The following is a 27,645-nucleotide window of genomic DNA, read 5'->3' as shown; positions in this document are numbered from 1 at the left end:
GAAAGGAAGGAAGGAAGGAAGGAAGGAAGGAAGGAAGGAAGGAAGGAAGGAAGGAAGGAAGGAAGGAAACAGATGAACATATGGGAAGGGGGAAGGAGGGAAACCATAAGAGACTCTTAAAAACAGATACAAACTGAGGGTTGATGGAGGGACATGGGTGGAAGATGGGCTAGATGGGTAATGGGTGTTAAAGAGGGCACTAGTTGCAATGAGCACTGGGTGTTGTATGTAAGTGATGAATCAGTGAATAGTACTCCAGAAAAACCAATATTGTATGGCATGTTAACTAACCAAAATTTAAATAAAAAAACAAAGTGAAGGAACAGAGAAACATTTATCATACAAAGGGATGTGAAAAGAAAGCCAGGATAGCAAAACTATTATCAGACAAAACAGACTTTATTATTTTTTTTTTTTTTAAAGATTCTATTTATTTATTTGACAGACAGAGAGACAGCAAGAGAGGGAACACAAGCAGGGGGAGTGGGAAAGGGAGAAGCAGGCTTCCTGCCAAGCAGGGAGCCCAATGCGGGGCTTGATCCCAGGACCCCGAGATCATGACCTGAGCCAAAGGCAGTTGCTTAACCAACTGAGCCACCCAGGTGCCCCCAGACAAACAGACTTTAAAACTAAGTCTGTAATAAGAGACAAAGAAGGACATTATATAATCATTAAGAGGAAAATCCAACAAGAAGATATAACAATTGTAAATATTTATGCACCCAACATGGGAGCACTCAAATACTTAAAGCAGTTAATAACAAATATGAAGGAAGTAATTGATAGCAATACAATAATAGTAGGTGACTTTAACACTCCACATACATCGATACACAGATCATCCAGAGAGAAAATCAACAAGGAAAACAGTGGCTTTAAATGACACAATGGACCAGATGGATCTAAAAGATATATTCAGAACATTCCATCCTAAAACAGCAGAACACAAATTCTTTTCAAGTGAACATGGAACATTCTTCAGAATACATCACATATTAGGACAAAAAACAAGTCTCAACAAATTCAAAACCATCAGTTATTCCATGTAACATTTCTGACCACAATGCTATGAAACGAAATCAACCACAGGAACAAATCTGAAAAGAAAACAAATACATGGAGGTTAAATAACATGCTAATGGGTTAACCAAGAAATCAAAGAGGGAATCAAAAAATAAATGAAGACAAATGAAAATGAAAACACAACATTTCAAAATCTTTGGGACGCACCAAAAAGCAGTTCCAAGAGGGAGTTTATAGCAATACAGGCCTACAAAAGAAGCAAGAAAAATGTCAAATAAACAACCTAACCTTACACATAAAGAAACTAGAAAAATTAAAATAAAACCCAAAGCTAGGAGAAGGAAGGAAATAATAAAGATTCGAGCAAAAATAAATGAAATAGAAACTAAAAAGCAATAGAACAGATCAATGAAACCAGGAGTTGGTTCTTTGAAAAGATCAACAAAACTGATAAATCTTTAGCCAGACTCAATAAAGAGAGACAGAGAGAGGACTCAAACAAAATCAGAAACAGGAGAAATAGCAACCAACACCAAAGAAATACAAATGATTATAAGAAGTTATGAAAAATTATGCGCCGAAAAACTGAACCACCTGGAAGAAATGGATAAATTCCTAGAAACGTATAACCTCAAAAACTCAATAAAGAAGATACAGAAAATTTAAAAAGGCTGATTACCAGCAATAAAATTAAATCGGTAATCAAACACCTCCCAACAAACAAAAATCCAGGACCAAATGGCTTCACAGGTGAATTTCACCAGACATTTAAAGAAAAGTTAATACCTATTCTTCACAAACTATTCCAAAAAATAAAAAGGAAGGAAAACTCCCAAATTCATTCTATGAGTCCTATAGTACCCTGATACCAAAACCAGATAAAGACAGACAAAAAAGAGAACTACAAGCCAGTATCTCTGATGGATACAGGTGCAAAAATACAGAACATCAGCAAAATGAATCCAATAATACCTCTAAAAAATCATTCACCAAGATCAAGTGGGATTTATTCACAGAATGCAAGAGTGGTTCAATATCTGTAAATAAATCAACATGATAATCACATCAATAAGGATAAAAACCGTATGATCATTTCAAAAGATGAAGAAAAATCATTTAATAAAATACAACATCCATTCATGATAAAAACCCTGAACAAATAAGTTTAGAGGGAACATACTTCAATATAGTAAAGGCCATATAGGAAAAATGCACAACTAACATCACTCTCAATGGTGAAAAACTAAAGGCTTTCCCCCTCTAAGATCTAAGGCAAGACAAGGATGTCCACTCTCACCACTTGTATTCAACATAGCCATAGCAATCAGACAACAAAAAGGAATAAAAGGCATCCAAATTGGTAAGGAAGAGTAGTGAAAATAAAGCATTCACTATCTGTAGATGACAGTACATTATATACAGAAAACCCTACAGACTCCACCAAGAGACTACTAACACTGATAAATGAGTTCATTAAAGTCACAGGATACAAAATCAATGTAAAGAAATCTGTTGCATTTCTATACATTGATGAAGCAGCAAAAAAGAGAAATTAAGAAAGCAATCCCATTTACAATTGTACCAAAATTAATAAAATACCTGGAATAAACTCAACCAGGGAGGCGAAAGACCTGTACTCTGAAAAGTATAAAACAGTGAGGAAAGGAACTTAAGATAATACAAACAAATGGAAAGATATTCCAAGTTCATGGATTGAAGAACAAGTGTTAAAATGTCTGTACTACCCAAAGCATTCTACAGATTTAAAACAATCCCTATCAAAATACCAAAGGCATTTTTCACAGAACTAGAACAAATAAACCTAAAATTTGCATGGAACCACACAAGACCCTGAATAGCCAAACCATCTTGAAAAAAGGAAGCAAAGCTGGAGGTACCACAATTCCAGATTTCAAGTTATACTATAAAGCTACAGTAATCAAAACAGTGTGGTACTGGAATAAAAACAGACACACAGATCAATGGAACAGGACAGAAAACACAGAAACAATCCCATGATTACATGGTCCATTAATATGTGACAGAAGAGGCAAAAATATGCAATGGGAAAAAGGCAGTCTCTTCAACAAATGGTGATGGGAAAACTGGACAGTTGCATGCAAAAGAATGAAACTGGACCACTTTCTTATACCACACACACACACACACGCCTCAAAATGGATTAAGTTAGTCCTTCAATGCAAGACCTGAAACCACAAAAATCCTAGAAGAGGACACAGGCAGTAACATCTCTGACTTCAGTCATAGCAACATTTTTCTAACTATGTCTCCTGAGGAAAGGGAAAGAAAAGCAAAAATAAACCATCGGGATAACACCAAAAGAAAAAAGGTTCTGCACAGCAAAGGAAACAATCAACAAAACTAAAAGACAAACTATTGAACGAGAGAAGGTATTTGCAAATGACATATCTAATAAAGGGTCAGTACCGAAAACATATAAAGAACTCATACAACTCAATGCCCAAAAACCAATAATCCAATTTATAAATGAGCAGAAGACATTAAACAGATTTTTCTCCAAAGAAGACATCCAGATGGCCAACAGACACATAAAAAGATGCTAAACATCATTCATCAACAGGGAAATGCAAATCAAAACCACAATGACATATCCCGTCTCACATCTGTCAGAATGGCTAAAATCAACAACACAAGAAACAACAGGTGCTGGTGAGAACGTGGAAAAAAAGGAACCCTGGTGTACTGTTGGTGGGAATGCAAACTGGTGCAACCACTTGGAAGATAGTATGGAGGTTCCTCAAAAAGTTAAAAATAGAAATGCCCTACAATCTAGCAATCACACTACTGGGTATATACCCAAAGAATACAAGAACACTAATTTGAAAAGACACATGACCCCTCTTTTACTGCAGCATTATTTACAGCAGCCCAAGCATCCATCAATTGATCAATGGTAAAAAAGATGTGGTATATATGTATATGCAAGGAAGTATTATTGAGCCATAAAAAAGAATTAAATCTTGCCATGTGCAACAATATGGATGGAGCTAGAGAGTATTATGCTAAGTGAAATAAGTCAGTCAGAGAAAGACAAACACCATATGATCGCACTCATCTGTGGAATTTAAGAAACAAAACACACAAACAAAGGAAGAAAGAGAGAGAGAGACAAAGCAAGAAACAGACTCTTAACTACAGAGAACAAACTGATGGTTACCAGAGAGGAGGTAGGTAGGGGGAAGGGTTAAATATGTGATGGGGATTAAGAGTACATTTATCATGATGAGCACAGAGTAACATACAGAACTGCTGAATCACTATACTGTAGACCTAATACTAACGTAACACTATGTTAACTATACTGGAATTAAAATTAAAAAGTTAATTTAAAAAAAAGTACAGCAAAAAAATCCTGATTGCAGTGATGTTAAAATAAAAAAGATTCAATAATAAGTTACCATGGACACATACACACCAGGAAAAAAAAAAAAAAAAGAAAGAAAAAGAAATTGAATATTTAATTAAAAATCTTCCCACAAAAAGAAAACTCCAGGCCTAGATGGCTTCAGTGATAAATTCTACCTAACATTTAATAAAGAAATAATAACAATTCTACATGAACTTGTTCAAGAAATTGATGGAGAAATATCTATCTATCCTTTGAGGCCAACATCACCCTGATACCAAAACCAGACAATGATATCACAAAAAAAGAAAACTGAGATCGACTTTTTTCATGAACATAAATGCAAAGATTCATTTAAAAAAAAAATTTAGCAAATCCAACAATATATATGAAAAGTAATATATCATGACCAAGTAGAGTTTTACCCAGGAATATGAGCTTTAACATTCAAAAATAAATCAGTGTCAATAGCTGTATTAACAAACTAAAACAGAAAATCACATGATTATCTTGATAGACACAGAAAAGGCATTTGACAAAACTTAACATACATTCCTGATAAAACCTCTGACAAACTAAGAATATAAGGAACATTTTAAACCTAATAAAGGACATCTATGGAAAACCTACAGCTAAGATCATTCTCAATGGTAAAAGATCAGATACTTTCCTCCCCTAATATCAGGAACAAGGTAAGGATGTCTCTGCTCTTACACTTCTATTAAACATGATGGTGGAGGTTCTAAGCCAGTGCACTCATAGAAGAAAAAGAAAAAGAAGGCATCCAGATTGGGAAGAAAAAACTGTCTTTATTCACTAAAAATATTACCGTCCATGTGAAAATTGAATGCAACCTAAAAAAACTACTAAAACTAATAAGTGACTTAACAAGATTGCAAGATACAAGATGAATATACAAAAAGTCAGTGTATTTCTATATACTAAAAATGAACAAAAGGAAACTGAAGTTTAAAAATGATACCATTTATTATTACATCAAAACTATGAAATGCTTAGGAATAAATCTGACAAAAGATGTAAAAGACTTGTATCCTGAGAACAACAAAATATTGCTGAGGAAAATTAAATAAGACCTAAATAAACAGAGATATATACATTATTCAAGAGTTGGAAACTCAATATTTTTAAACTGTTCATTCTCCCCAAACTGATCTTTAGCATCAACATAATCTCAACCAACATCCCAGCAGGATTCTTTGTAGAAACTGGTAAGCTGACTATAAAATTCATATGCAAATAGAAAGGACTTAGAAAAGCCAAAACAACTCTGAAAATGAAGAACAAAGTCAGAGGACTAAACCTACGTGATTTTACAACTTACTATAAAGCTATAATCCTGGCTAAAAGACAGTAAATCATTGCAATACAATAGACAATAAAGAAATAAATCCACACTTTTTAAGTGGCTTCACACCCAATGTGGGGCTTGAACTTACAACCCTGAGATCAAGAGTCCCATGCTCTACTGATTGAGCCAGCCAGGCGCCCCCTGATTTTTTTATAAAAGTGTAAAGGCGGGGCACGTGGGTGGCTCAGTCCATTAAGCTTCTGCCTTTGGCTCAGGTCATGATCCCATGGTCCTGGGATCCAGCCCCACAACAAGGCTCCCCGGGCTCCGTGGGGAGCCTGCTTTTCCCTCTCCCTCTGCCAGTCCCCTTGCCCGTGTTCTCTAGCAGGTTAGCAGGCGCACTCTGTCAAATAAATAAATAAATAATCTTTAAAAAAAAAAAAAAAAAAAAAAAGGTGTAAAGGCCATGCAGTGGGGAACAGACAGCTTCTTCAAAACTGATTTTGGAAAAACTGGATGTCCATATACAAAAAAAATTAATTGTGATCCATACCCCCCACCATACTTATAAGTTAAGTCAAAATGGACCATTTACCATCTAGTTTATGTTAACAATGCCTTTTTATGTTTTTTATTATTTTGTTTTAATTCCTGTATAGTTAACACAGTGTAATATTAGTTTCAGGTGTATAATATAGTGATTCAAGCATTCCATGCATCACCCATTGTTCATCATGACAAGCGCACACCCTAATCCCCACCACCTATTTAACCCACCCACCTCACCCACCTCCCCTCTGTAACCATCAGTCTGTTCTCTATAGTTAAGAGTCTATTTCTTGCTTTCTCTCTCTTATTTCACTTTGCTCATTTGTTTCTTAAATTCCACATATGAGTGAAATCATATGGTATTTGTCTTTCCCTGACTTACTTTGCTTAGCATTATATTCTCTAGCTCCATCTAGATGGTTGCAAATGGCAAGATTTCATTCTTTTTTATGGTTGAATAATATTCCATTGGGGTGTGTGTGTGTGTGTGTGTGTGTGTGTGTATACATACATCACATTTTCTTTATATATATATACACACACACACACATACATGTATATGTATATATATACACACATCTTCTTTATCCATCAATCTATCAATGGACACTTGAGTCGCTTCCATAATTTGGCTATTGTAAATAATTAACTATACCTCTTAAAAAAAAAAAAAAGGACAGGCAGGAAGAGATTAGTGGTTTGGCTAACTACTCATAGGGCTGATTCAGACAAACACTTAGTAAAGGCCCAATGTGTACCAACTTGTAGTAACTGATGGTTGAACAACTGGTTAAGCACTTTCAAACATGCTGATTAATTTATTCTTTAAGAAAAAAAAATTCACTTCTTTCACTTATTTTTTGCTTGCTGTATAAATCCTCAGGGAAATAACATCAATACTGGTTTCCCTTTACTACAAGAAAAAAAAATCAACACCTGAGGGATGGAAATACACAAATATATTTAAAACGCTGTATAAAATCAACTGAGAGATAATATACTACCAATACCCTTGTCCACAATGCTGGGGATACCCAGGTGGTATTCCAATATAACATACCCGGTCTATAAGTCAATGGTCTTCATTAAGAAGTGAGGAAATTTGTAAGGAGAAAAGATTTTTTTTCTGGCATACAACGTTACAATCTTAATTAAATCAGGAGTGTCTGGATGGCCACAGCCAAAAATCACCGAGAAGTGAAACAGTTATGGGTTATATAAGAGCATGAAACATGGTTTTTCCTCCCACATGAATGGTTACTGTACATGTCAATGCCGCATACCACGGCCTATGTGGTGAAAGTGCTAAGAAAAAGGAAAAGCTTAAACAGTAAGTCATTTCTCAAGTTTTAGAAGAGGCTGAGTTAAGTTAAATCAATCTTGTGCTACTTGTTACCAGATAACAAAAACATCTTTCTTAAGAACAGCCAACTAAAGGATCACCTCATGCTAGGTGAATAATAATGCAAAATGATTTGAACTGTCCTAATCAATCTCTCTAGGGGTAGACAAAGGACAGAGCTAGTTGGTATTGAAGCTGACCCTTGAACAATATGGGGGTTAGGGCCAGTGCCACCCCATATAGTCAAAAACCCACCTAGAAATTTTGACTCCCCCAAACCTTAACTACTAACTGCCTATCAGAAGCCTTACCAATTACATAAACAGTTGATTAATGCATGTTTTGCATATCATATGTATCATATACTATATTCTTAAAATATGATAGAGAAAAAATTAGGATAATCATAAGGAAGAAAAAATGCATTTATAGTACTGTATTGTATTCATCAAAAAATCTTGTGTGTAAGTGGACCCACTGAGTTCAAACCTGTATTGTTCAAGGGTCAACTGTAGTTTATATTTAACCATAAGGCTAACTTAGCCAGAGATCCAAGCCTTTCACAAACTAAGTACATAAGGTCCAAAAGCTAAAGATGATGCAGTTTGATGTGTATGAATTCTACAAATGCAGGGTAGCCTGCAGAATGCCACTCAAACATCCTTGGGGTCAGTCAACATTTACTAATCTCTCAACATCATCAGTAAGATCCAGAATGGTTTTCTTACATATTCTGATTTTTTTCCTTCTATTTCCCACCACAATGCTTTTTTGTTTCATTTTACTTTTCCACTTGCCCTAGTTTTAACAGTTAAATTAAAAAAGAAAAGCCCAACTCTAATACTGAAACCAGAAGACATACATTTCTTTAGACAACCACAATGCATACTGCTTTGGAAATTTTGTCTTTAATCTCAGGAAGAAATTTTCAGAATTCACACATTTATCTTAATAAGTTAGTCCACAAAAGACAAAGTCAAGAAAAACATTTATGTATTTATTTTGATTAGGAAAAATTCTCACATATTAACAATAAGAAAACAAAGCACACACAACCCTCCATCTCTGATGACAAAGCCAGAGGGAGACCTTAATGGTGGCAGCTCATAAATCCTAGCCCCAGATCACAAATACAGCTGCAAGAAAACTCTCCAAAGAAAAATATATGGCATTAGAAAAACCACAAGGGAGATTAGTGAGAAACTAAGAGCAGATCTATCATTCAACAACTTTTCAAAGAGTATTTTTCACAGTTTATTTACCTTAAACTGTTCCAAAGTAATCAGGTAACCCAAGGATGAAGCCATGGAAAGTAGAGACCCATCTCTTATATTTCTCTTATGTCTCTATAATCCCAACAGGGTTTGGGACATATGGAATGTACATAAAACATTTACCGAAGGAAGAGAGTTCATCTAGAAGAGGCCAGGAAACCCAGTATAGTGACCACTTCACCCCAATGACTGTTGAGCAGTCCCAGTGAGATGACACTACTTCTCATAAATTTCATTTACTCTATATAAATGGCGTACAGGGAAGATTTTTCCCAAACCAGAAGAATCAACACATTTGCCCCCAAATTTACTTTCTGCAAAATTAGAAAACTAAAAACTAACATGTCCAAGATCATGAGTTAGTAGTTGGGGAAAGAAAAATTAGAAATAATTTCATTAAGGGAGCCTGAGTGACACAGTCAGTTAAGCAGCCAATTCTTGGTTTTGGCTCAAGTGGTGATCTCAGGATCGTGGGATCGAGCCCCACGGTGGGTTCCATGCGCAGCACAGTCTGCTTCAGATTCTCTCTCTCTCCCCCTCTGCCCCTCCCGCTTGGGCTCGCTCTCTCTAAAATAAATAAAATCTTTAAACAAAAAAAAAAAAAGAAAAAATTTCATTACACTCCTTTACCACAAATTATTCGTAAGAAACAGATTTCCATGATTTCAATTTGAAAGATCTAAAATTCCAATTCTCAGGGAGCTGCCAACAGGTATGGTCCCCAAACAAAGAGGTGTGACCATTTCATACTAATCTGTTCTTGGCGAAAGGCTTTTATCATCTGCTAAAAACCGTAAGCACGAGCCCAGTCCACTTAAGGTTTTTCAGTGTAATGTACCCACTGGGATCTACAGTAGACTCATAACCATATGCACATCATAATTTTACCAAAGTGAGTCAATACTGCAAAGCAGAAATCTGAGGTCTTGTTCTTTGTACTCATTACATATTTAAGTGCAGGTCCACCTAAACTAGTCCCACCACCAAAATCCAGGTAATTCATGATTTTTGAAATCTAATTTTTTAACACTTTTAAGCAAAAGGGAATTTTAAGCATTCCAGCACTCGTGACTTTCTTCACACATATCATAGCTTCCCAGAATTAGAAGCATCCCCCATTGGCATTCCGGTTCAACCACAGAAACTGAGGGTCAAAGGTGGTCAAAAATTCAGTGAAGGACAGACAAGGTGCCAGTACCAAGTCAGAATCTGTAGCCCAAAGCTCCTGACTCTCAGGCTATTTCCCCAATAAAGGATTTATAGGGCCTAAACAATACAAGAGCAAACACTGACATCCAACTCTTCACTGAATATATCCACAATATCTCTGTAAGGGAGCACAACGCCGCCGTGGCCCTAAAACAATGTGAAGACAGCTTATCTTTTTTTTCGAATTTATTTGACAGAGAGAGACACAACAAGAGAGGGAACACAAGCAGGGAGAGTGGGAGAGGGAGAAGCAGGCTTCCTGTGGAGCAGGGAGCCCGATGCGGGGCTCGATCCCAGGACCCTGGGACCATGACCTGAGCCGAAGGCACATGCTTAATGACTGAGCCACCCAGGCGCCCCCAGCTTCCTTCTCTTTGAGCTCCAACACGTGACACCCAGAAGGAATCTTTTTACCTTTACTGTCTTCAATGAAGACCCCTGTAATTGTTGAACGAGGAACCTACAGAGCAATTCTTACATCAATAACCGCCATCTGCCCTCAGTTCACTGTATATCAGTGCAACATTCCAGTCTAAACCGACAAAGAAAATGTGGAGAAGAGGCCTGATACTGTAAAAGTGTTCAGTATACTTTCTGGTTGTGTCTCCACCTGCATCACCACCCTGGTCTCTGACCTAATTGTCAAGGAAGGAAGATGCGCGAGGTTATCATGTATGAGAACAATCAAGGACCACACCTCGGGAGTATAAGGGCAAAGTATTCCCTGTCTCAGCCCTTTTATCCTTTTTATCTACCTCCAGGAGCAGCCTTTCAGAGGAATGTGGAAGGAGGCAGGAAAACAGAGCTTATTTTATTTTAAAAATTTTATTTATCTGACAGAGAGAGAGAGGGAACACAAGCCGGGGGAGTGGGAGAGGGAGAAGCAGGCTCCCCACCAAGCAGGGAGCCCGATGCAGGGCTCGATTCCAGGACCCTGAGGAGATCATGACCTGAGCCAAAGGCAGATGCTTAACAGACTGAGCCACCCAGGCACCCCTAGAGCTTATTTTAAAAATGACTGCTTCATTCTGCTAAAACAGTTCACTTGTGCCATAAAAATACCTTAAGAACTATTTTAACCTGGAATATCACAACTTTGGTAAGAAAGAAAGAAAGAAAATAGCTTGCTTTAAAAAAAAATAAAACACGTTTCCACCAAAGTTTTACAAAAGGAATGTGGAAGCTGGGGCAAGTAGAAGAGCCCAAAATTAAAATCCTAGGATCCTGAAATCAGTTCTAAGTGTTGTTTTCTACATTATCATTATCCCTGCTTTGTGCCTTGACTCACCAAGACAAAATATGGAATAATTGTGCCAAGGAGCTATAATCCTGTGTTTACTTCAAATAAACCTTTTAGCACATTTGTGGTCACTTTTCCAGGCATCTTATTTAAAAATAAGCCAACATAAATCACATTTTTAAATCTTCACTAATTATACAACTGACTGGTAATAAAAATGCCTTTGTATCAGTAAAAGTTTCATTTTAATATTAAACTTATCAGAATGAAAAGTTCAGATAATGTCTACTGTTCCTAGGTTTGAACCCCTAAATTCACTCACAGGTCACCTCTTCTAGAGATGAAAAGCCCCAAAGAACTTCATACAGGCAGTCCTTGACTTGCAAGCCTGAAAAACACCTCCATTAACAAAAGCCTCCTGTCTTCTCCAACTGCCACTCCAATGTAAGGGCCCAGCAACCACCATCATGAAAAAAATCTTGTCTTTTTATCGCCTTTGGTCTATCACCCCCACAATTGCTCCCAGGATCCTTTAAAATTTTTCTTTTTGCTTTTCCTGCACCACGTTAAATTTTACCTAACTGGAAAGTTTTCTCAGTTAAGTGTCCTTTTCAGAGATGCCTGGGTGGCTCAGTCAGTTAAGCGTCTGCTTTCGGCTCAGGTCATGATCCCAGGGTCCTGGGATGGAGTCCCGTATCAGGCTCCTTGCTCAGCGGGGAGCCTGCTTCTCCCTCTGCCTGCCGCTCCCCCTGCTTGTGCTCTCTCTCTCTGTCTCTCACTCTCTGACAAAGAAAATCTTTTTTTTTAAAGTGTCCTTTTCAAAATATAGGTTATTCTAACAGGTGGAATCAGCCATTTCTGACTTCTTACGACCGTGCTTCTCACACGTTAAGATGAGAAGTGAGTTAAGATGACTCACTAAGGCAAAAGAAAATCAGATTTGCAGGGGTGGATGGAGGAAGACATCTTAAAAAATAGATAAGGCTGATGTGACAGGGGTGTGCACCGAGATCTGGGGGCACCAAGAGGAAGACAGGGGAGTTCCCAAAGGCATAAAAATGTGTGCATTTCTCTACCATATAGAGAAGATGAAGCTTAGCTTTTAAGGAGTCAATGAAAACTCTTCAAGCAAGTAAGATGATTCCATTTGCATGTTGTCTAAATTGTATCAGAAGGAATTTGGAGGATGGGTCGAAGAATGGTGAGATTAGATGCCAGGTAGGAAGCCACTGTGATAATATAACCAAGAGACGATGGGCATGACCAATGCAGTAGCAGAAATGGTGGAAGGTGGTAAATGGAGAGAAACAAGGAAGAAATACATGGGACATAAATCTACAGGATGTGCCAAGATGAGGAGGGGAAGAGAAGTAGGATTTCCAGGTTTCTGGCATGAGCAGATTCATGGCTTGGATATTCAGCGGATGGTGCACACATTAACTAAGGAAAGAAACAAAAGAGGAAGAGCAAATTTAGGGTAACTACGATAGAGTTCAATGTTGAGTTTGAAATGCTTATGGATGATCCAGGTAGAAAAAAAAATGTGATAAGCACCTGGGTTTATGAATCCAGAAGCTGAGAAGAAATGTATGGGTTGGACATTTAAATGCAAGGGGTCTGTAGCTAAAAGGACTGAATCAACCAGAATGTTATTTCCTCTCCAGCAGGACTTTTGTCATTTTGTTTCCTACATGCACCTAAAATTATGTCTACCCATAGGAGCATATGGTCAAGAAAATTTAATGATTGGATACCAAGGGGAAGTGAGGAGCATGAGAGAAGAGTAAACCTTATAGGACAGTTTTTTGAGAAATTCACGGGGAAACCACTATTTCTAACAGTTGCTAAGAAAGGATTTCCAAACCCCAAAAAGCAATTTACAAATTATCTTTTGTAAGGAAAAACAACTTGCTAGCAAATTGGGAACTGATCTACAATCTATGCCTGGGATCATTAACTATACAAGCCCCATCAGTGTTCTCACTCTAAATGTAAGATCTAAGTTTCTATTCAAATATTACTTTTGAGTATTTTAGAATATTTGAAGTTCTACTTGCATTGAAAATGACCATCTACTTGCAAGTAAGCAGAAATAACAGAAACTGAAAGATTTTTGTTTCTGCTTTGTGCAGATTAGTATAAACAGCTCCACCTCTGGGAAGAAATAGGATTTTCTTATAACAAGAGTTCCCAGAGCAAGAAGTTACAACTGGGTTTGTAACCATAGCACAGCTATTTCTAAAAAATATACCTGGTTTTGAGGTCCATGTCCAAAAAAATGGCAGTTTTTGGAAACAATGGACATCCACTAGAATTTTAATAAAATAACTAGGCCAGGTAATTCCCAATAAATTGCAGCTGAGGTGAAAATGTGGGACCCTCCAAAGCCTTTATCTGTAAAACTAAGAACCCAAGAGAACTGATAAGTAACACAGCACTGTATCCAACAGTTACTGATGGCATCAGTAGGATATTGCATTATTCTCAAAAGTTTCTTAGAAAAGCAAAGAGGAGGTCAAGAAAAATGGCATGGTGGGAAGGAAACAATTTTAAAGGAACTTAGTACACATATCTGAAGGTAATCATTCTCTGAGAGATGCTCAAACTTGTCTCCCTCTGAACTGCACTTAACCCAGCAGTCTCAGCCTCCCTTACGCTAAGAGTTCTGCACAAGGCCAGGACAGCTCTACCAAGGTGTACCCACATCAGGGGCCGAGTTACTGGGGTATATACATCCTTTCTGTTATGTCAGAGTCTCTTATATAACAATTGCACACAAAGGATGCTCAGTAAATGTTTGCTGACTGGGCAAATATGTGGAGAATGAATTGATTAGGCCACTTAAAAAATGGAATAAAATTAAAATGTTTTATAAAGTCAAAATATTTTTATTTTTTTTTAAGATTTTATTTATTTATTTGACAGAGACAAAGATAGTGAGAGCAGGAACACAAGCAGGGGGAGTGGGAGAAGGAGAAGCAGGCTTCCCACAGAGCGGGGAGCCCAATGCGGAGCTCGATCCCAGGACCCTGGGATCATGACCTGAGCCGAAGGCAGACGCTTAATGACTGAGCCGCCCAGGCGCCCCTAAAGTCAAAATATTTTAGACAGAGGGCATGTGGGACAGTAATTTACAGGGCAAGGAATGCCATTCATGCTCTGATACTAAAAATAAGTTTGTGCTTTATGGTGAAAAAGTAGAGCGAGCCCCACACAAATATTTGCATGTACAAGAGTGCTCAGTCTATTCCATCTCACACCCACCTAGCTTCCTCCCTGTCTCTGCTGCTTGGCAGGTAGCTTTCAGATTATCACCGGAAGGTGGAAGGCTGCAGTTTCCCTGGGCCAGTTTTCCCTGGCCGCACAAGCCATGGTGCAGCTATTCCGACAGGCTAGGATCCTGGGAAGACACACCGCGGGTAGCTTCCATGGGAAAACAGCAGACGGCATCCACAGGAGGGCAGAGATCTCTTGCAGTAAGTTTTTTCCTCCTGTGAACATGTTGATCAGTATCTCATTTTACATTCATATTCCCAAAGAGGGAAAACAGAGGTCATATTATATTGGCTTTTTGTTTTTCTATAAGCAACTAACATTGGAATGCAACAAGAGTATGTGATTAGTAACATCATCAATCAAAAAAATAATAATTGTGCCAAATTTCATTCAACTTCAATTATGAGGCACCTTCTATGTGCCAGGCAACGTGGGACAAACGTGACAAACATGAGGGTGGATAAAACAGATACAATACTTTCCTTCAGGAGACCCTGGATTCTAGCAGAAGGCACACACATGAAGGAAGGATACAGAAAAAAAAAATGTGTAAACTGTGCTGTTAGAAATAAAAAGGGTGGGTGTATAGGAGAGAGAACTAAAGGCAGAACCTGGGGTGAACAATATGGTCAGGAAGAGCCCCTCTGAGCAGATGACATTTCAGCTCAGGCCCAAAAGATGAAAAAGAGCCCATGATGCAAAGAGCAGAGGGAAGCCCACTTCAGGTGGAGGGAGCTGCATGTGTGACGTAACCAAGGTGGGAAAGAACCTGACGTGTTGGAGGAAATGAAGGAAGGTCAGAGGGCAGGAGCCAGTGAGTGACAGAGGGTGGTAACAGGAGGCGGACTGCAGAAACGGAGTTGCATAACCAAATGCTCTAGCTCATAGGAGTCTGAATTTTAATTTGAACACACCAAGAAGCCATTAAGAGGACTTACATCTGGGAGTAATACAATCAAATGCATATTTTTAAAGGATCACACTGGCTATGGTATGGAGAACACACTGAAGGTGTTCAAGAATGAAAATGGGGAAACATGAGAAACACATCTCAGTTTTTCAACACAGCAACAGCAGAGGGTTTCAGGAGTTCTACTTCCCTACGTGTGACACAAGCCTGGGCCCCTCACAGTGTCAGAGAGCAACGTCCTCAGGCAGTTTAGCTTTACATGAGGAGGACTGTACACGGCCAACACTAAAACAGGGTACAAAATGAGAAAGGTCAAAAGTGACTTATAAATAGAGTGACCATATAACCCAGTTTTCCAGGAAGTCCTGAATCATGCTTATTGTTCCAAGGTAATTATTAATAGTGCTCTTTCACTCTCAGAAACGTCCTACATCAGGTGATAAATTCTGGGTCACCCCAGTTATAAACAAAGGATCGTGGGAGTTTTAAGGAAAATGTATTTAATTCTGAAGGAAAAGATCATAAAAGCTTCAAGAAAGAAGTAGATCTGAAGTAGTTGCTGAGAGACAAACGTGACTACTGAAGGCAGCCATTCCAAACCAGGGGAACGGCATTAAGCACAGCAGAGAGAAAGCACGGGGCTCGGGCAGCTAACAGCAACCACCACTCCAGCATGGTGTTCGTGGAGAGCAGGCAGTAGGAGGGGCAGCTGGAAAGCTGTGCCGGACCTAACATTTCCTCCTGCGCTAACGGGCTTATGTTTCATTTAGTTGGCTCTGGATGGCCCCTGAAATTCCTTTAGTAAGAGAGTGCAATGCCAATGAGTGAAACACCACTGAGCTACTCTAAGAACCCAGACAGGATGAGAAGTATAAATGTTGAGTGAGAAGGGCCACCACAGTCAAGGGACCAGGGAAGCAGGTGGAAAGGGCACTTGTAACTTTGAAAGCAAACCTAAGGGGTTTCCCGTGCAACTCTGGCAGGGTCAGGAAGCAAGCTCAAGACACTGTCTGGAAGAAGACAGTGAAAGGAAAACCAAAGAGCTGAGAGTCTAGCCTGAAGGCAGGTTCAAAGGCAGGAAGGGAAGAAGGAGACAGAGGGGCTGTCCGGTTGGAAGAGGAGGTGGAGAAGAGCGGTGTCAGAAATCGCTGGGCAAAGGATGTTTCAAGTCCACATCCTTCCCTTCCAATATTCTGATCTATCAGTGCGTCTCCTCACCCAACCTGCAGGACCAAGGGACCCCCGACGTGGTTCGCACGCACGACACAACCGCACCCCTCCATGCCTCTGCCCGTCTTCCCCGCTGCCCTGTTCATCTGACAAATACAGATTTACAGTTGTCATGTGCGGAGGGAAGAGGCAGGTCATGATTAAACTATGCAAGTGGGCTTATATGTATTTTTAATTATACCACTTTTTAACTAGAAAATAAATTTAAGAAGTTTGACACCGTTAGTCTCTATGTTGTACAAGACAGCTCTAGGAAGAACTCCACTTGTAGAACTAAAACTTTATACCAGGTCTGCTTACCTTTCAAAAAGTACCATCCGACCTTCCTGCAATGGGTGCCGGGCCCATCACTCAGCTTTCTATTTCACCTGAGAGGCGGGGGCTTTTTGCATCATCCTCATTACCTCTTAGTTAGGGAAACCGCATGACAGTATTTTTTTTTTTTAAATCGGAAGTCGTTATTGACAGTCTTATTCATACAGTGTGATCACTTCACTGGTGACTGTGCAGTAGGTCATTTTGCATCCCCTCCAGGGAACAGCATTTCTGGTCTCACAGCGATGCCCTCAAAACAAAGGCCACTTACTGTGGACACACTTCAGGCAACTGTTACATCATAAATGTAGGTTTTGCTACTTCAACAAAAATTCTTCTGAGGGCTTTCATTCTGTTTGGCTTTAGGAAAGAATATATTTCCCTTTGAATTTGTGGAACCCAAACCAGTAATTCAAGCATAACATTTTATTAAAGTGAAGCTTTCTTGGTAATGAAGAAGACAGTTAATGGTCTTCCCCGACCAATAATACATAGCCAGTATTTTCAGATTTCATTCACGCCTGCCCCCCAATACTGCCACCGAATACCGACAAATTTTTGTAATATGGAGGATTCGTAAAACTTACAAAACTTAAGAGCTCAACACCATCATGGTGCTGAAGGAAGAAAGAAATAAGTAGAATGAAAAAAACCTCCTGTTACCATATGCATTAAAAAAAAAGCTGTGTTATTTGAGGGAGCTGGAAGATTTAAGGAGAGAAGAACACAACATAATCATTCTACCAACGCTATATTCTAATAAACTCCTGCTAAAAAGCAACCATTTTGAAAACATTATTTTTTTGTAATATAATGTCTATGGCATTTAGAAGAAACATTTCTTTTTGCCAGTTTTGGGGGAAAACTCCATTAGTAAATACACAGAATGTGAATATGGTCCTAGTATTGATAAAATTATTTTCTCACAAGACGTGATTTAAAAATTTTTAAGATTTGCTACAAGTTTTACGAACAACATCATACTGTTCCTTTTCCCTTTTCTAAAAATAAAAAATAGTACCATTCCGTCCATGTAAAAGTATGACTCTTGCAGCACCTGCCCTGGCGTCACCTGAGGGAGTTGCTGCCACATTCTGGCCCCCACCCAAGAGACCCTGGCTCCACAAGTCAGAGGTGATGCCCGGGAATCTGCCTGTTAATGAAAGCCCAGGAGGTGCTCTGACCCGGGGGGCCCAAAGACCACCCTCTGAGAAACATTATTCTGTATGTTCCCTATCTAGAAAATACCGCTAATTGCCTCTCAGTCTAATTACAGCCAATCTCAGCCACTCAGAACCATCACCAGCAATTAGGACCTGTCCCTAGGTTGGTATTACATGATTTCAAGACATGACACAAACTGTGTCCTGCACAATGCAGGTGGCCCACCACAACAGCATCCGTGGAGGCCAACGCGAACGAGAAGCGGCAGCGTCTGCAGAGCCGTGACCAGTGAACGCAGGGAGTGTTTCAGCAGGCCACAAGGCAGGGCTCCTGAAAGGCACCAGGCGGGCCCTGACAGCAGCTGCCTGTGTTTGTGAGCCACTTTGGTTTCCGCTCCGTGTGTGTTTGTGAGGACTAGTGTGAGGATGCACACACACCCCTACGTGTGGAAAGACCCAGAGCTCCTGCAAGAACTCTGTTACATCTGCTGGGCATAAAATGATCAACGCTTTCAATCAACAGGCAATGCTCTAGAATTCATTTAGAATACCAAAATAGGTTCTTTTAAACATCGTTAGGACCCAGCAGTAACTCAAGTGCATTAGAACAGTTGGGTTCCTGTGGTAAAGCAGGTCTAATGGGACTGAGGATTAAGTACAGCAAGGGGTGTGTCATCAAGGTCCCCTCAGCCCAAGCCTCAGGGACTCTCTAAAAGCAAATATCAGTCCTCCTCAAACACAGCACAGAATTTAGCATGGTTTCGTCTCAGACAGTGTTCACTGAAAATGTTCAAGGGAAAGCTAAAAAGAATGGTAATATTGCATCTATCTTCATATTTAATTAAAAAGAGAGCTAACGGTACTTCCAAGATGGAGGTCATTCCTTGTTCAGCACAAGATTATTCCGTGCAAAGCTGTTTTCAGAATGGGCAGTAAAACAATGCGACATGTCAACACATATGAAAGCTACCATTTCAGAAATGCTACTGCTGCTTCAGCTAACAACTCTGAAGCTGAGGTACAAATGACAGCAACACAGCTGGAGGCAGACGTGAGAGAGTCGAGAACACCATCCACGGCCCAAGCCCAATCAAATCCACCACCTTCCTCTTCCCTCGTTGCGCCTGGAGGCCCCAACTGCCCTCCACAGAACGGTATCATAGGAAAAGGCTTAGAGGAAGAAAAGTTATATACAAGACCTTGAATATAACACCTCGAAGTTCAAGAGATCAGATCATCGTTTTCTCCTGCATAGTGACTGTATGAACAGCAGAGGGAAAAGGATGATGTCCTACAAAAAACTAACAGAGAATACAAGATGTTAACATACTTAAAATAAGAACCTTACACAGTCATACACATTTAACAAGAACCATACAAAGGTGAGCCATGGGCAGATGGCTTGGTTTCCAGCCCACTGAGTGCATATTTGGCTCTCTGGGCAGGAGGAGACAGCTCTGCCTATGAGCACATACTGAATCTTCAAATGCACCTTTGGCTTTTCCTCCTTGGAAAAAGAATTACAAATTGGGCATCAAGACCTCCGACAGTTCTCAAGCAACACTTACCACGGAGAGCTGCCTGTGCCTGCCTTAAAGCCCACCCACAATTTCATTTTCAATTAGCAGCTCCTCGAAAGGCAGTAATGAAAGCAGTTGCTAAAGAGCATTCAGATGTCACTTAAAGACTGCAAACCCAAACTGTAAATAGCACATTGTGAGTCGCCTGTCACCACCATCAACTCCCACGGGAATCTCGCAACACGTGGCTATCACAGCCATCTGCTCAGCTCCCCACCACCAACACTGCAAACCACACAGCCACCCACTCGCTCCCACCTCCCACTCGTTACCTGTCATGTGCAGGCTTGTGTGGAGACGGGGGTGCTGTGAGCAGAGATTAGAATGCAGAACACATGGGGGCTTGTTTCACGTTTTGCAACTAAGATCTGGCCACATGCAGATAACATCATATCATCAGAAGAGGGGAAGACTTAAAATTAACATAAAATGCAGTTTTAAATAAAGAAAGGGAGTTTTGTCGAACCCCATCAACTATCGAAAATGCAGTGTGAAGGGAAAACACGCTCCCTCGGCCCTCAATCACCCGTACCGCAGGGGCTGATGGTGGGCAGAGTTGAGAATCCTTTCTCTCACTTTGTCCTTCTTACTCCTCTAACAATATATACAATTTAAATGGCCCTTAATAAAGTTCCACACACACATACATATTCTTGGGGTTTAGTGAATGCCACTGTTTGGTTTGGTTTTTTTTTTTTTAAACACAGCAATTTCTATAGGTCTCAGGATCGCTCAAGCGGAGTTACTGTCCATTTTTTTAGCAGTTCCTTTTCCAATTCAGCCTATTTTCTCTCTGTAGGTTTTGTTTTATGAGGTGGTAGTCAATGTGCTATGTCCTCTTCTAGTCAATTTTTGCTAAATGTTAATTAAAAACATCTGTATCACTTGGGATAAGATTTATTACTGGCCGTATCACTCCAAACATCTGTCTGAGGTCACGTGATGCTTATTATCACTCTTACCAACATCCAGGGCTGATGGACTATATCCCAGACAACAAGCTATGGAGTCAGGAGACACAAAACAAAAATTCTAAAACTCAAAAAATAAACTGTCATTGCCTCCAAAGTCCAAAGTTAAAAAAAAAACAAAAACAAAACAAAACAAAACAAACTTCATATAACTTATTATTATACACCACTAATTTGGAACAGAGACAAGCCTGTATTGTGGGTTCCTCAAAACTAATGTTAAAATCTGACATCTTATTCATATTTTGAGTTAATCAAAATTCCAACAGTGGTTATTAAGCCAATCTTTCTCCTCCTAGTTCTTTTATCATCTGGTTTTATTTCTACTTCTGTAGTTTTAAGGCAAAGGGAAAAAAATAATGTGCAACTTAAATTAATCAGAAGGAAAAATAGAGGATTTTATTTACTATCTCAGTTTGTAACCTTCACATGACAACACAATTTTTGAAAAAAGCAAATGAAATCCCAAGAAACACATTAAACTTGAAATTCTGAAGTAGGAAGTAAAAATGATTTAATTGCAGCTCAGTTTCTTGACACTAGCTCAATGTACCTTCAGTTATTTAACCATAGTAACAAATGTATTTACGAAAGAGCACCTAGCGAAGTTCATATGTCTTTTCATTACTAAAGTATAATCCCTAATTGCATTAGTGTTTCAAATGCTCTGATTTCCAGAAATCTGTAGGCTCTAGAGTCAAGCTGGATAAATACCTGTGTGACCTCAGCCTGGATTTTTATACCCGAAACTAATTAGCTGGCCTTCAGAAATATGACTTGAACTGGATCTGTTTAATCAAAGTTGTCCCTTATAAATCCTCCTTTGCAAGTTAATTTCTACTAGCAACAATGTCACAGAGAAGTCCTCAGACAACCTGAGTCAGTCACACTGAAATAAAGGATCAGCTTCTGGTAGTAAATGCTCTCACCGGGAAAGAGCCTGAACAGATAGACTGCTCCAGCACGATGGATGCAAGCACAGCTGGGTGGCTTGGTCACCTGCGCCCTTCTGTTCCACCAACACAACCACTTATTCCAAATAAGGCCAACACGCAATGGCAATACACAAGGCAGATGCAACCCCCACGGCTCTAACAATAGCTCTAACTTTAAAGACTTGGCACTGGGACCAATCCCTCTTCTTCTAGACACCAGTATACATTTTTGGTAGCTACAATGTCAGCACCTACAAATCCTCCAACAAGTCTGATTCCACCATAGTAGATTTTCAGGGAGAGGAGCAAATTTCCATTCCTTACAAGCAATACCCACCCAGATCAACTTGTATAAAGATTTTTAAACCACAGAAAAGCCATTCTCACCAGCAAGGTCAGAGTCTACCTGCTGGGCTCCTGAAATATTCCCAAACTCCTTTATTTCCCTCTCAAATGGGATCCTCCTGTGGCTCTAAGCAATCTCAGTAGGTTGCCTCTTTCTCTAAGAAGTCCAGCCCTTAGCTGAGTGTAGTTTTGGAAACTAAAATTCAGTTAGGAGAGAGGCTCTGGGATTTACTTTGATGACCGATCCTGATATCTGCTTGTTGGAAGAGTTCGTATGGCCTAAGAATTGCTCGTACTTCACTAAAGCCTATTTCCTCTGGTTGGGTTCCTACTAGAGAGAGGAAAGACAGGCTAATGGACTACATGGAGTTTTAGAAACACCTATGCCTAGCCAAATCTGAGAGTTCTCTCAACTCCCATCAACTTTTCTTCCTTGCTTCTCTAATTTTAAAACCCCTTTGCTCTCTGTGTTTTCAACTACAAAGTAGTAAAATTTTAAATCCTCTCCCATGGTCTAGAAGTGAGACATAATGTAAGAAAACCCAAAGCCCTAGGACGGGTTAAGTTTTCCAAAAATGCTTCTGAGGAAGTCCTCTGCTGGCTCCAAGGTTTGGCAGCATGTCATGTCATTGTGTCCTTCTGGGGCTGCACTGAGACTTAGTCTTGCAGTTAGAGAACAAGGCTCCTTACAGGGACGGCCTGGGCAGCCTCTATTTTGGTTTCCCCCTCCCAAGTCTAAGTAGAGATGGTGGTGGGGGTGGAGGGGAAGCCCTACCACATCCTTATTAGTACAAGCTAAAGCCTTTTAAACATAATATCTGGATGCTCACATCATGAGCAAATAGTTCTGTGTAAAACAAATACAAGCCTGGGGGGGTCAGAAAGACACGCATTCTTCCATAAAAGTTAACTTGTTCCTTTCTTTGTTTTTAAACCCCCCTTTGGAAATTAAGGAGAATGTTCAAACTTGCCATATAAAAAAGTGCAACCATTTTGAAAGACAGCTGCCAGCTCAGCATCTTCTAAGTCAGGATATATTTATACTTAAAAACATAATCCAACAAATGAGTTCCACTGGGGTGGTTAAGTGCCAGTTAAAAAGCTTTCTTTTCCCAGTATGAGAAAATACCAGGAGAACTGAGGTTTTATAATCAGGAAGAGAAGGAAAAGGCAGCTTGGTTTTAGAACTACACATCTCTCTTATAAAAGTATACAATTGTACTCTCACAGTAAAAAGATTAGTTGCCTTCAATGGATTCTCAGAAAAAAAAAAAAAATCCTATTATTTCCTCTCCACGAAGGAGTAACATCTTCCCATAATTACAGGAAAGCTGTGCATTAAGGTGCCTGCTCAGGAAGTACCACTTCCTAGTAAGATGCAAACCTAATCCACTCTCACCGAGTCAAAAATAAAGACTAAATTCTCACCTCCTACAGCCCTCTTTCCTCTGTAGTTCCCCCGACTATACCTCCCTCAATAAGAGGCACTAAGCAACAATCCATTAATTTAGAAATTCTCCTCAAGGACACTCTCACCTCAAGGCCCCTCCCAGCTAAGATGGTCAGATTCAGCTACTTTTGTCTCGTACGAGGCGAAGGTAAGGGGAACGGTAACTGCGACGTGTACAGGTATCTGGCAAGACCCTCAGCACAAGCTTCTGAACGTCTACGGTGGCCCTCCAACACTTGTGTGTCACCTTTTACCCATCATACAACAGATGGCACGCGTCCGCAACACACATGTAGCCATGCCTCTCCCTCACACGTCTCTCCTTTAAATGTCTTCACAGAAACTATCAATTACAGACTCCAAACCAAAATTACGCTTGGGCCTACAGCAGTCTTCCTTCACAGACCTTGAAAATGCTATGTAATCTCTGGGTTGGTCATAAATTTAAAGAACCATTGAAACTCAGAGAGAGGAGCCCGAGAAATCACCTAGACCAAACCCCTCATTTTCCAGATGGGCAGCAATGGACAGTGATTTGCTCCAGGTTTCAAAACAGTACATGTGATTCTAGGAAGACTACAAATGAAAAGTGGTAGAGCTTTATTTCAGTTATCAACTTCTGCTTCCCTTCCTACTAGAAAAATAGCACTTGATTTGGGGAGTATATTTTGGCATCAACACTGAAGATAAGAAAAACACTTGTTTTGAAAACTCTTACATAGACCAAAAAGGTACAACTCATTCTTTCCTTCTCCATGATTCATGAGGAGTGAGTCAAAAAAAAATTGCTTTTCAAATATTTTGCCTAAAATAAGGATAGCTTTGATTTCAGATACCACTTGTACCAGAAGGTTAACCATTAGGACCAAAAGCTACTTGAATTTGAGATATACAAGTCCTTGTCTTCTTTTATGATCACCAGAGGACAAAGCAGAAAGAAGAATTTTGAGAACAGAGAATGGAAAAGTCAGACCAGGTCTGGGAGTAAGAGAGTCAAGGATAAGGAACCACACTTTAGTGTAGACTCTGAATTAAATTGGTTTCTTGCCTGAAAGGGCAGGAGGGAGGGAGGGCCTGGGGGAGAGATGGTGGTTGTGCTGCAACCTCTCTCCATGGATAATAATTACCTTTCTCACCGATCTCATACAGAGAGGCATGGGTTGGGAGTCACAAATACCACAGGAACATCAGCTTTTATAGAACCTAGCCCTTCCTCCCTCGCTCCACTCTCTTTCTTGAAACAGTTTACTAAAAAAAAACAAAAAACAACAAAAAAAAAACTTCATACAAATGTGGTTGCTTTCAAACTTTTCAGCTCTTTCTGTGCTCGCTGAACTTGGTAGATTATCGGGTTTCTTTTTAGGCCCTCACAGACCATTTCTATAACCAAAGTCGCTCCTTATGACCAAACTACTCACACTGTTCCTAGAAATACTTGGAGACACCTGCAACCGATGACCTGGAGTTCTCTTTCTCTTCATGCTCAATCCTTATCTCAAACAAGGGAGACAGAATATACAGGGGAAAGAGAGCAACACAGAGAAACCAGGGTCTAAGCCCTGGCTCTGTACCTCATTGCTAAGTGGCCTGAGACAAGTCACTTTAACTCTTTGACCTCCAATTTCCCCATCTGGAAAGTCAACGTCATATTACCTACTACCCAGGGTGACTGTGAGAATTACAGATTATATAAACTCCCTCGTTAATGATGGTCACATGGTATGCATTAGATAAATGTTAATAATTACTATTAGAACTCCAATCTGGCATTTCATTTCAGGACATGTATGTATCTTCAGAAAACCTGCCCTGTGTGTCAGATGTGGGGACACTTCCCTGAGATCCTTCTGTGTCCATGCTGACATCCACCACTCTGGATGTTTTCTGATGTTTTCTTGGGAATATATCCCTCATTACCCAACAGGCTGACCTCGGACTCCATACTTATTAGAAACTAGGTCATACTGAAGTTTTGGGTCCTTCCAATCTTTTCACTAAAACTTATACCAAAAATACACTCTTGATGATTTATAAGAATCATTTCCAAAGTGGCCTGGCCATTATCAAATAGAAAATCTAAGACCACAGAGTTCCGTGGCTTGCCCCTAGATCCCTAGGGGCATTAGGTCCTAAGGAGGGACCAGAATTTGTGTTTAATAATGCTCACGATAGGATTACTAATGATCTGTGAACTTTTGGGAACCACTGTTTTGTATGATCCCAGATTTCTCCCTCTGCAAAGAAACATCTGCAAACTGGAAATTACCTGTTCAGCTTCTAATTAGCAGCACCTGCTCTGTGAACCACACTCCCTTCCTCTGCTTCCTCCAAGTAACAGTCATTCCCACCCAGTGGTCCCGCCAAAAACAAAACACACCCAGGACACAGGTAACTCGGCAGGCACTAAAGCCTCTGGATTTGTGCAGGAAAAAAAATTGCTATAAACAGCTTTGTTTCTCATTATTAATCTATCTCATGTGGGGATTTCCACAGGCAGAAAGGCTCCCAAATGCCAAGAGCTATATTTTCTTGTGGATCACTGAAACCTAATTATTAACAGACCAGTAAGCCCTACTACCAGACTTTCATACAATCAGCAGATTGCGAAGACAGTCTTGAATTATGGACTACAGAGAACAGCTGAAGAACCGAAAGGCTATTTCATTTCTTCACCACTGCTCTCCCACACGCCGCAATATTTGAGCTGCTCTGGAATATATAAATCTATGCAAGGTACTGCCTGCTTGCAGACAGCCATTTTTAGCACCTCAGAACCCTGAGACCCACAATGGACGCGATCACACCTGCCCGTTCCGTTCTGTCCCAATTATGAAGATCTCTGCCCTACAAGCCAGTCTACCTTGACGAGCATCAAGAGTCCAGTCAGTCTGCCCCACACACAAGTAGCACCAGCGTCAAGCTTTATAGCACACAGGACATCTGATAAAAAGGAACTGACACTGAAGTTTCAAATCGTAATAAAACACTGAGCTGGGCTTGGTATACTCTGTTAGAAGCAAGTACACAGCTCTGTGGGGTGACTCTCCAGCAGCCCACCAAGGAGGTCTTCTCCACCTGGCACGAAGAACCGCAGAGAGGCAGGCACCTGAGGAAGGGATTTCGCAGCCACAGAGAAGAACAAACCCACGCCTCCTCACCTGCCTGAGTCCCTTAGGCATTTTCTTTCTCTTCCCAAGGTGCTGGCAGAGATTGCGGTCATTTTCTCGATCCGAGCCGTAGTGGTGTGGGTGGCTGAGTCTGCTCTTCTTGGAATGAAAGGACAGGCCGTTGGTAAGTGCTTCTCGTTTCTTCTTGGTCAGAGGGGTCTGGCGTTTCTCCACACGTTCCTGAGGCTTAAGTGCTACATCTTTCTATAGAGAAGAAGAGAAGGAGAGGGAAGTGATGGTTATATATGCGTCCAAGGTCACACCCAAAATACAGGCTAAATGGGGTTACAAGAAAGGAGAGGGAAAGCAGGAAGGGAGATAGGAAGAGGAGAACAACTAAAACTAAGAAACAGGGCTCTCAATTTTTCTGAATCCCTAATGCCACCACAAATATATCCTTTCCATTCTTGTTGGGCAGAAAAGTCAACAAAGCACAAAGCATCTGTCCATTAAAAGTGATTTCACTGCTTAGTGGCTTTCAATTTGATTCTCTGCTAGGTCCAGCAGCACACAATGACATTCCCCAAGGAGGCTCAATACACTCACTTTCCAAGTTGGTACATCAATTATGTTTCAGAAAAGGAGTACTAAGTGCGTGCATGATTTAAAAAAAAAAAAAGAAAAAAAAAAAAGGCAAAAGCCTGAACATACCAGGGCCAGGTGGATGTGAGCCAGCAAGAAAGAAACTATCAATTCATATGATTAAAATGCTTCCTTAATGCATTATACATTTTTACCACAAGTTCCTCTGAGCATCCTTAATTCCCAGTTCTTTGCAAAATGTAACAACAATATTATCACCAAGATCTACAGCCACTTTTCATTTATTGCTTTGTGTGTGGCTGGGGGGTGGGAAGGTAGGAGAAACGTAATGGGTGTCCTGGAATAGGAAGCAGCAGCTTCACAGACTACAGGTGGACATTTCAGGCCACAGGATCCAGTGAATTCTGTGCCTGCAGGCAGCTCAGC

General features: G+C 40.1%; 1 protein-coding gene across 6 annotated transcripts in view; it reads right to left on the bottom strand.

The window, feature by feature from the left end:
* AUTS2 (activator of transcription and developmental regulator AUTS2) overlaps positions 1 to 27,645 on the bottom strand; it is a 1,103,469-nt gene that overhangs the window by 806,239 nt on the left and 269,585 nt on the right. For all 6 annotated transcript variants that reach the window (XM_078074510.1, XM_078074507.1, XM_078074506.1 and 3 more), the window contains exon 2: positions 26,668 to 26,880. In XM_078074510.1, coding sequence (XP_077930636.1) covers positions 26,668 to 26,880 — 213 coding nt within the window. The remainder of the gene's footprint in view (positions 1 to 26,667; positions 26,881 to 27,645) is intronic.

The sequence above is a fragment of the Halichoerus grypus genome, chromosome 6 (genome assembly GCF_964656455.1).
Source record: "Halichoerus grypus chromosome 6, mHalGry1.hap1.1, whole genome shotgun sequence".
Classification (NCBI taxonomy): domain Eukaryota; kingdom Metazoa; phylum Chordata; class Mammalia; order Carnivora; family Phocidae; genus Halichoerus; species Halichoerus grypus.
This window is presented reverse-complemented; position numbering and strand designations above follow the sequence as displayed.